General features: G+C 44.6%; 1 protein-coding gene across 3 annotated transcripts in view; it reads right to left on the bottom strand.

Moving 5' to 3' along the window:
* MTF1 (metal regulatory transcription factor 1) overlaps positions 1 to 10,714 on the bottom strand; it is a 43,242-nt gene that overhangs the window by 7,010 nt on the left and 25,518 nt on the right. The window contains exons 8-10 of one of the 3 annotated variants that reach the window (XM_004266435.3): positions 5,066 to 5,165; positions 3,742 to 4,337; positions 80 to 143 (exon numbers count right to left, since the gene is read on the bottom strand). In XM_004266435.3, the coding sequence (XP_004266483.1) occupies positions 80 to 143; positions 3,742 to 4,337; positions 5,066 to 5,165 (760 nt within the window). Of the gene's footprint in view, positions 1 to 79; positions 144 to 1,706; positions 2,037 to 3,741; positions 4,338 to 5,065; positions 5,166 to 10,714 lie in introns of those variants that run through there. The other 2 variants (XM_033422107.2, XM_049705382.1) reach the window with 2 other exon arrangements.

Here is a 10,714-nt window from a genome sequence, read left to right as displayed (position 1 = left end):
CAAAGCAACAATTAACTAACTGTGCCTCAAGGGGCCCAGAGAGCTGCCTTCCTTTTAAAGCTAACACAGAATCTCATACCTGTGCTACTGGCTACTGGTACTGCCGTGGTAAAGTACACCTTCTCAACTTTAGATGCTTGCTGCTGGAAAAAAAAAAAAAAATCACATTTATGGCTACTCAGATATGGCAGATCTCCAAGGGCCTAAAGCCTCCGCAGTTGTAATGGTCATCCAAGAGCACAGAAACCCCTCCGTGTGCAGGGATTTTTGTACTGAGCGATGTTTTTGTTTGTGCTCTGATGTGAGGTCACCGCACTGTTTGGCACTCAGTGCTGAAAATGTAGCCGGCTTTGTCCTCTCCCTACTCCCTGGCTGTTTCCCAGCTGCCTAATCCAGTGGGCTCTGTGGTTGCTTTTCTCACGTGGAATGTCTTCTCAGACGGAGCCCCAGCTTCCCCTCTAAGCCCTCCACTCCCTGCCAAGCCCCAATACTTCCATGAGACTGGAAAGTTCTTTTTTCCCCTCAAGGACTAAGCTGCATGCTAAGAACAGGCTAAGACTCCCTCTCACAGGCAGAAGACCTCCTGTGAAGGCCCTGAGCAGTGTGCTGTAAGCTGCATGGGGCACGTGCTCAAGGGTAGGCCCTGGACTCAGTCACACATGGATTCAAGTCCAAGCTCGGCCACTTAGTTGTTGAGGTCAGGCAAGTAATTTAACCTCTTAGAGTCGCAGTTTCCTCATCTGTAAAAACAGGGACGCCAACCAAAGACTCTCCCAAAGGCCCCCAAAAGGACGAAATGAGATGATGTGTGTGGAGCCCGGGGCACACCGTGAGCATTCAGCAAACACTAGCTATTTATATGATTACCAAGTAGGACTATCGGGTCATGCCCAGAAATCACCCCTCACTTTATTACACTTCCGATTCAACTGGCTATAGGGTTTCTGCTGTCTTCAAGTCTTATATTAAAAAGGGCTTTATCTTTCATCCTTTTAAGGAAAAAAAAGTGCCTCTAAGATGAGTCTAGGAGGAACGTGAAAGCTTCTGGCTAAGTTATAGGAGAGGACACTATAAAATAATGATGGAGAAATGAGACCCATACTTAAATACATGAAAATGAATTGGGTGGAAAAGGAGTGAGCTGTTCCGCGCAGTTCCCCAGGGCAGATCCAGGAAAAGAAGATGAAAAACTACATGGAGGCATGTGGTTGCCAGAGGGGAGGAGGGAATAGGTGAAGGAGAGCAAGGAGTGCAAAAACCCAGTTGCAAAATAAATGCGTCACGGGTAGGGGACGCACAGTGTGGGGGATGCAGTCAGTCAGTGCGCAGATCCTAGGATGGTGACATATCGTCGCTAGACCTAGCATGGTGACCATTTTGAAATGTACAGAAATATCACTATGTCGTGTAGCGGGAACTAACAGAGGTAGGTCAATCATACTTCAAAACTAACAAACAAATTCATTGAAAAAGAGATCAGACATGCGGTTAGCAGAGGCAGGGGTAGGGTGGGGAGAGGGGGAATTGGATGAGGGCAGTCGAAAGATCCAAATTTCCAGTTATAGGATAAAGAAGTACTAGGGATGTAATGAGCAATGTGATAAACATGATTAACGCTGCTGTAGGTTAATATGAAAGTTGCTAGAAGAGTAAATCCTAAAAGTGCTCATCACACGCACACACTTTTTTCTGTTTCTTTAATTCTGTGTCTGTATGAGATGATGGATGCTCACAAAACTTGTGTCATTGTGCTGTACACCTTAAACTTATACACTGCTGTATGTCAATTATATCTCAATAAAACTGGAAGAAAAAAGAAAAAAATACCACTATCATAAATGAGAAAGTACGATCACTTTCTGTACATAGCCATCAGCAAATATATGAACAATAAAAATAATGAAAATAATTTTCTTTCTTTTTTTTTTGGCCTCGCCGCACAGCATGCGGGATCTTAGCTCCCCGACCAGGGACTGAACCCGCGCCCCCTGCAGCGGAAGCACGGAGTCTTCACCACTGGACCGCCGGGGAAGTCCCTGAAAATAATTTTGAATAACGAAAACAACAGTACCAACCAGAAAACCCAACTACATGGAGGCAGATTGATTGGGTCATAATGCTGAAAAGATCCTTCCAGTGACTCTGGCCACCTGAGACTGGAACTAGGCTGCCTCCAGAGGTGGTTGGCACCCACCCCATTTATGGAATTCGAGTACTCACTATTTAGCTCTTTCCAGTTTGTTTGATTGCATCATACATCCACCCAGACTTTCTCCCACTTAGTATATCCTTTTATCCATCTAAATCCTACTCATACTTCAAGGCTCACCTGACCTGTATGCCCAACTAACAAGCCTTTAGTCTCTAAACCCCTCATCTGGCAGCACGATGTAGCAGTCAAGAGCATGGGCTCTGGGATTGGTCTGTCTGTGCTTTGCCACTTGTAAGCTGTGTGACCTTGGGCTAGTCAATTAACTTCTCTGGGCCTCAGCTCTGCACTGGTAAAATCATTATCTACCTGCTAGGCCTGTTGTGATTAAATCATTAAAAAGTAGTTAGCATGGTGAGTGACATCTAGAGATACAGACACATAGAGACAATAAAAAGATCAGTGGTTGCTTAGGGAGAGGGGGAGAGGGAGATGGGATGAAGAAGTGAAGCAGAGGAGATTTTTAGGGTGGTGAAGCTATTCTGGATACTGTAATGGCAGATATATGACATCATGCCTTTGTCAAAACCCACAGAACCATACTATACCAAGAGTGAACGCTAAGGTAAACTATGAACTTTAGTTAATAGTAATGCATCGATATTAATTCACCAATTATAACAAATGTACCACACTGATGCAAGATGTTAGTAAAAGGGAAAACTAGGCTGGCGGGGGCAGGGAGCAGGAAGTGTATGGAAATTCTCTGTTCTACCTGTTCAATAAAACCTAAAAAAACCATAATCTAAAAATAAGGTACCTAAGGTAATGACTGGCACATGTTAGACCCTCAATTTTAAAAAGTGCTTAGTTAGCACAGTAAGCCTATACACATTAGTAAGGGCTCAATAAATTACAGCTATTGTTATTTTTTATTACCATTATTTTTATTTGACACTTTACCTACTGGCAGTGTTAACTTTCTTTTAGGCATTTTAGCCTTTTTAACTAGAATATAGGTTTTTATGAAAAAGAGATCGTGGTTTTTTCACGTTTCCATATCCCCAAGAGTATCCTGCGTGGTATCTGATAAATAGCAGGCCCTCAAAACATATTCAATTGAACGACCAAGTCATTTCCTTAGCCATCAAGACCAACACTCTGGTAGAAAATGGCACTACGGTTTGCTCTGGGAGCACAGATCACTTCTCTGACTTGGCTACTGCTGTCTGCTTCCATCTGATGGGGTCACATCAGTCCCTCATCCCAGTCTGGACTCTGCCTTGGATAAAAACCCGCTTTCCTGAAATGTTCTCAGGCTCTCCTGTCCTAGCTGACAGGATTAGACCACAGCTGAAATATCCAGGTAAACTTGAAGGCTGTTTCTCTGCCCCGACCCCTCCATTGCAAGTACTGACTGCAGCATTCCTGGGTTTATACTTGCTTGATTATGGGGAAATGACTAAGTGTTAGAATGACATGTTTCAGGGTGGATATGACAGCCGTTTTCCTTTTTGAAGTAAAAGCCTCTGAACATGTCACCCATGGAAATACACTTCACCCCACTGGATCCATTTCCACATAATACTTACAATTTGTTCTTGGGTGTGTGGTGAGCTGGTGGCACCATTCAGTATCCACTGTAAGTTCTGTTCTCCCATGACGAGGCTGGGCTGCAGGAGAGCCGTGCTGGGAGTCGGGGTGATGGTTATAGTGGGATTACTAGTTAGGACGGAGTTGGCATCCAGGGGCAGAGTCTGGACCATGGCCGGCAGGGGCTCAGTAGTACTCTGTGGTTGAGGCGGTGCTGCCATGGCTGACGCCACTGCCGCTGCTGACGCCAAAGCCCCAGCGACAACAGAAAGTCCCGGCACGATGGGCTGCGGTGCCTGGGGGTGCGGAAGAAACTCTTGATGATTAGCAGCAAACTGTGTGCTGTGGGGAACAGGCACTTCTGGAGGTTGTAAGAGAGCAGGGGGGTTGCCAAATGCAGCTTGCTGGGAACCAGTTCCTAGGGAGGGAGCAGGCAGAGGAGCAGACGGTGCTGAGGCTGGTAGTAGAGGCTGGGGTGGCTCGGAGATGCCAGGCTGCAGTATAAGTGGAAGAGATAAAGATGCTGAATGTCTTGTGGATGGCGGAACATCACTGACTGATTCTGCATCACCATTAAAATTTTCAATCAAGGCAGCTGGCAAGAAAAAGAAATAGAAATATATATACATATTCCAAGCCTTATATGAGCCACAAAAACACAGTCATTATGGGCTACACCAAAGACAGCTGAAGTCTGTTACAGTTGATTCCTCCAATGCTGGCAGGCTGGCTTTCTGCTTTTCATTTAACGACCCCTCTGGTCAAAGCACCAGGCTTCACGATCAACCTTACTTTCTAAACGTGAAGACCTAGTATGGGTCTAACCATAAAAAAATGTGTCCTACCGCTTTTCTGGAAAAGAGCTTAGACATCCTTTTCTTGGCATATGATCAGTGAACACTTTCTGACTACTGAAAGTGAAGCTTCACGGACAGATTTTCATTCAAACACAATCTGATCTACACATCTGAAGTTTGGTTTGTGGATCCTGCCCACTCGTGAACGGAGGTGTCACATCAGGAGAAAGAGCTCACAACTCCTCTCACTTTTTAAAGCCAACAAGAGCTTTTGGAAAAGGGGACCCTCTTCTTTTGAGAGTCCAGGGAAAGGAGATCCTCAAGTAAACCCTTGATGAGGGAAGTAGGGGGAAAAAAGATGGAATTGAACTGAAAAGCCCATCCTTTGCTGACTCCTCACTGAAAGTACACTTCATTAAAGGAACTGAAATATTTCACTGTGCTTGACATCTACACTGTGTCAACAAGTGTGAATTCCCATTCCCAGTGCAGAGATTTGGGCAGGAAGAGAGTCTGTATAACAAACCTGTCTGTTGAGGATCTTCCTGAATTGCTGGATCATCTGACTTCTGGAACATTGGTTCAAAGATGATTGCTGGTGAAAGTGTGCTGAAAGTGTTCTGGCCCTGTGTCAGAGACAGAGACAAAGGTGTAAGGCTCGCCATCCGAAAGCAGGTCTTCACCACGAAAGCACACAGAACAGCAGAACTAGAATAATCTCTGGGGCTTCCCTGGTGGCACAGTGGTTAAGAATCCGACTGCCAATGCAGGGGACACGGGTTCGAGCCCTGGTCCAGGAAGATCCCACATGCCGCGGAGCAACTAAGCCCGTGCACCACAACTACTGAGCCTGCGCTCTAGAACCCGTGCGCCACAACTACTGAGACTGTGTGCCACAACTACTGAAACTTGCACGCCTAGAGTCCGTGCTCCGCAAGAAGAGAAGCCACCACAATGAGAAGCTCGCACACCGCAACGAAGAGTAGCCCCCAGTCGCCGCAACTAGAGAAAGCCTGCGCGCAGCAACAAAGACCCAACACAGACAAAAATAAATTAAAAAATATAAATCTATTAAAAAAAAAAAACTAAATTACTAGAATGATCTCTGGATATGCTTCTTGTTTCCAACTTCTCCTTTCCCAAGGTGACATTTATTTCCCTAAGCCTCAGATGCTGAAGATCTGGGTCCTCAAACACTCTAAAGCAGGAGTCGGCAAACTGACTTGCTGGCTGAACGTCTGTTTCTGTAAATAAAGTTGTATTGGAACAGGTACTTCTGTTCCTTTCTGGATTGTCTAGGTTGCTTTTGCACTGCAGTGGCAGATTTGAGGAGCTGTGACAGGGGATGTATGGGCCACAAAGCCGAAAATATCCATCTGGCGCTTTACAAAAATTTTGTTGACCCCTGCTCTAAAAGACCAAATTCTACATAAAAATGGGGTTGTATAATATTTATTACTTGGAACTTGCTTTTCTCATGTAATAACATAATAATAACACAATAACAACATATTGTGAATATCTTCCAAGGATATTACACAATGGCTATGCTATTCTAATATGTACACACGGTAGGTAGTGAATCAAACAATATAAGGAAACTTAGAATGACAGACAATAGTGATGGCCTTAGACTCACTACTGTTTGTCATTGCAAGTTTCTTTGTAACTTACAACTAAGAAAAGGTCAGAGGCATTTATGAAAAAATAAGACATGAGAAAACAAAAGAGAGCACCTAGTGACCCGAGGGCCTGACTGCTGACAGGCACCACCTCCAGGCTTCCCTTCAGCTAAGGGAAGGGGAAAAACAGCAATTCTTTTCTCTGCAGCCCACCACCACTTCGCATTTTGTGCCGCAAGGGTGGCAAAGGCGACCACGTTCAAGAGCCCAGGGAGCAACAGAAAGAAGTGAAGCAGAGGGCAGGGGCTGTGGCAAAGCCTCGGCCACACTTGCGGGCTCAGCTGAGGGCGGCCACGGGCCACACACAGGGGGTCACCAGAACTCGGGGCCGGTTCAAAACCTGGACTTTTACGTGAAACCTACTGATTTATAATTGAAAACAAGTAACGGAAACAATTTCAAAGCACGGTACAGACTGCACAAAACCTGTCTTCAGGCTAGACTCTGACCTGGTGCCAGGCTGAGCTTTAAGGGCATTTTGCATCAGCTTTGCTTCTGGGAGGGGGAAGCATCTCTTTGGGGCTGGGCGGAAGCACGGCGAGTGGAGCTGTCCACCAATCTAGAGGGCCTCCGAGATGAACTGCCCACTTGAGCCAAGAGGGTCCAATTATTCTACCATGACTCCACAACTGGCAGAATGAGAGGGAATTCAGTGAAGCTGATGGCCAGCATGGTAGAAGCTGAAGGCAGAAACCTATGTAAGGCTTCCAGCTTCTAGTCCAGAGGGAGTTAAGAATCACAAGCCAAAACAGTGCCTTCAAACTTTTCATCATGACACAAAGTAGGAAATATATTATATATATATATATTTCATGTTACATACGTATCTGTACGTACGACTGAAACAAAACTCTATGAAACAGATCCTATCCTTACTACGTGCAATGTCTTCTGATATTTTCTATTCTACTGATGTCCTTAAAGTGTTGATTATAAGCCACTATTTTATAACCCAATAAAGATGTGCCACCCACTTTGAAAAATGGTGAGCTAACGACTACCACTAAGCTATAATTACAGCTTTGCAACTCCTTTATGGTTGTTTTTTTTGTTCTACCTGTTTACGAATCATTATCAGGAACAACACTGTTAAAAAAAGGAATGAGTCCGTGTGACTTCAAAAGATTATGCGCAAGAATGTTTACAGCAGCACTCTCAATGGCTCCAAACTAGAAACTATCCAAATGCCCAAGGGCAGTCGACCGAATGAACTCTATTATATTCATTTAGTGTAATACTGTTCAACAATGAGAATGAATAATCTATTACTAAATGCAACAACATGGATTAATTTCTCAAACAAAACGTTGCAAGAAAAAGCCAGCACAAACGAGTATATACCACATGATTCCGATTATACAAATCACAAAAACAGAGAAAACTCATCTTAGGTTGTGAGAAGTTATGACAGTTGTTATCCTTAGGGAGAGGTAATGGCTGTTAGGGGGACTGAGGGGGGTCTTCTGGGGTGCTGGGAATGTTCTGTTTCTTGATTTGTGTGCTGGTTACCTGGATATGATGAATTGTGATGATTCATCAAGGTGTACCTGATAGGTGTACTTTTCTGCATGTATATTATACCTCAATAAAAAGTTTTTCTTAATTAAAAGAAAAAAAGAAAGAAAAAAGGAAGGTGCTGAGGGGACTGTGACTCAGCCACTACCAGGCTTTAGGGCAACAACCCTGGGGGCAGAGTAGGAACTGCCCCCCAAAGTAGAGGAGACAGAACAGGCTAAGCCTCTGGGGCCTGGAGCAAAGAGACACAAGAACACTGAGCCGTCTGGGAACAGGATGGATCCTGAAGCTCAGGCGCCAAAAGGCCCAGCGGGCCACTCCCCAGCACTTCAGCCCAAGTTCACTCCTAGGACACAAGCATGTGGCTGCCCAGGAACCTGTAAAATGATGATCTCATAAAAATACATCATTTGATTTTAACAATCCATCAACATTTTTTTTTTTAAAGCAAGCAAAGCAAAATTAATCCTATTACTTCAAGGAACTGTGGTCTTAGTGGAAAGCCTAAAAATGAGCCTATTTCCAATTCTGGGATAAATGCTGGGTGACAAGGAGACAACATATAATTTGATTCCAAGGGAGAAGAGCAGGCCTCTCTCTTGCTGCTGTAAATTATGGCAGAAAAAGCTTTCCTTTTTTTTTTTTTTTTTTACAAGTACTCAATGTCCCCTCATATGATTCCTCACCTGGTGACCCCAGGGCTTCAGAAAGCTCCTCAGTCATATGTCACAGCCCCAGCCAGGGAGTGGATGCCTAAACCATTTCATACGATCTCTTGAAATTAAGGAGATATTATACCCAGAAATTTTAGGTCGTGTGGCTTAGAGGGCTATCTTGGCCACACAGTGCATTAGTTTCATTTAGAGCATTAGCTCTGAAATGTGAATATGCCAAACAATCATATGAAGTGCTTCTTTAATGTTTTTCTTTGTTCTTAAGATTGGCTAATTTCTACTGATCTCTCTTCAACTTAACTGATTCTTTCTTCTGTCATTTCCAACCTGCTGTTGAGCCCATCCGGTGAATTTTAAAATTTCAATATATTTTCAGTTCCAGAATTTCCATTTGGAACATATTTTTTTTTATAGTTTCTATTTCTCTGCTGAGATTTCCTATTTATTAAATCATTACAAGCATATTCCTTTATGTGCTTGAGCGTTTAAGAGCTACTTAGAAATGTCTGCCCACTAATTCTAATTTCTAGCTCATCTTGGGGTCAGTCTCCATAGATTACCTTTTCTCTTGAGTGGGGGTAATGTTTTCCCATGTCTTTTTTTTTTTTTTTTAATATTTATTTATTTATTTGGCTGCACCAGGTCTTAGTTGCAGCACGTGGGATCTTCGTTGTGGCATGTGGGATTTAGTTCCCTGACCAAGGATCGAACCTGGGCCCCCTGCACTGGGAGGGTGGAGTCTTAGCCACTGGACCACCAGGGAAGTCCCTTCCCGTGTCTTCTTATGTTCACAAATTTTGCATAACCCTGGACATTGCAAATGATATGTTGTAGAGACTAAGGATTCTGTTATACTTCTTGGAAGAGCATTTGGTGTTTGCTTTAACATTCCGGTGACTTGGCTATGCTCCAACTCCAAGCTCTGTCTTCCCTGCAGTGGATGGCAGCTGTAATCTTTGTCCAGATCTTTAGCCTCAGCTGGGCTGCTTAAGTGTCTGCCCCACACACCCACAGTTCAGGGGTCAACTAGAGAATTGGACACAGCTTATACACAGAACTCAGGACGCCCCCCGTTGTGGCTCTCTCCTTTCCAGGCCAACCCCCCGACTTTCCAGGTGCTGTGGTAGCCCTGAACTCTGTCCTCTGGTTAGTCAAGCCAGTAAGAGGGAGTGTTTACTGAGCCTGGGCCATCTTGTTTGGTATCAACCAGGACTTGCCCTGAGATGGATAAACCATAAAGCCTGAAGACCCATCCAGTGCCTTTGCTATCTTCCCAGTGGCCCCTTCTTCCAAGCGTTACCTCTGCCTGTTTGGGTTGCTCTCTGGTGCCTTCAAGTAGTTGTTTTTATATTTTGTCCAGCATATACAGTTGTTTTCTGTGGGAGGGCAGGTCTGATAAGAGCAGTTCTGCCATTACTGGGAGAACCCAGGCCTTGGTGTGCTAATATAAAATTGCAGTGTCAGGTGCCCCTTCCAGAGGATACTCAGTTGGTTTGGGAGAGGCCCAAGAACCTACGTTGCAGAAGAGCTGCAGATGACTCCACCATTCACAATTTGAGAAACACTTTTTCACAGCGTTCCTGAGTCACTCGGTCTCTGTTCAAATCCTTCCTATCACATGGATTCCTCCTTATTTATTATGCATATACTCACAGAAAATCTGACCTAAGCTATATTTACTTACCAGAGAGAAACAACAAAAAATGCACACTTAACCACCAGTGTTGGTGACCCAGTAAAGCTCACAGATCCTCTTGAAGGAGCATAAGCTCAGGATTGATGCGGCAGTTTGCAAGATACATCGTGGAGCCGTGGCAACGGCAGAGGGAACCAAAGCAAACAGATCAAGAGACACTGGTGTTGTCCCCTAGCCGGGGGCCTGTAGAGGGGGTCCTCCGCAGAACCCCCGTGTAGTGACCTCAAAGAAAGGAAAAAACTGACTTCGGTCAGACTGGCAGGGCTTGAGAAAAGTCTGGAAACGGAATCCTGGCTCCCCCTCACAGTGGATGAATTTTAAGCTCCTCAAGGACAGACCACAGCTACTTCACCACCACCACAAGCTCAGCACCAGCACTCTGCCCAACGGAGTAGCCACTCAAGAAATATTTGCTAAATGAATAAAGACAGACATTTTCTGGGGCAGGAGGTTATCAAGTGAGTGATCTAGGTCAAAAGGCACTACACGTCAGAGAGAACAACCTCTCCAATGAGAGCTCTTATCAGGAAACAAGAGCAAAACACCCTGAATGGTTAGTAACTGAACACAACTCAATCTGAAAGACTTCAAAGACTGGCCCTCCTCAA

The sequence above is a fragment of the Orcinus orca genome, chromosome 1, assembly GCF_937001465.1.
Source record: "Orcinus orca chromosome 1, mOrcOrc1.1, whole genome shotgun sequence".
Lineage (NCBI taxonomy): Eukaryota > Metazoa > Chordata > Mammalia > Artiodactyla > Delphinidae > Orcinus > Orcinus orca.
Note: the sequence above shows the minus strand (reverse complement) of the source record. Positions and strands in the feature narration are given on the sequence as shown.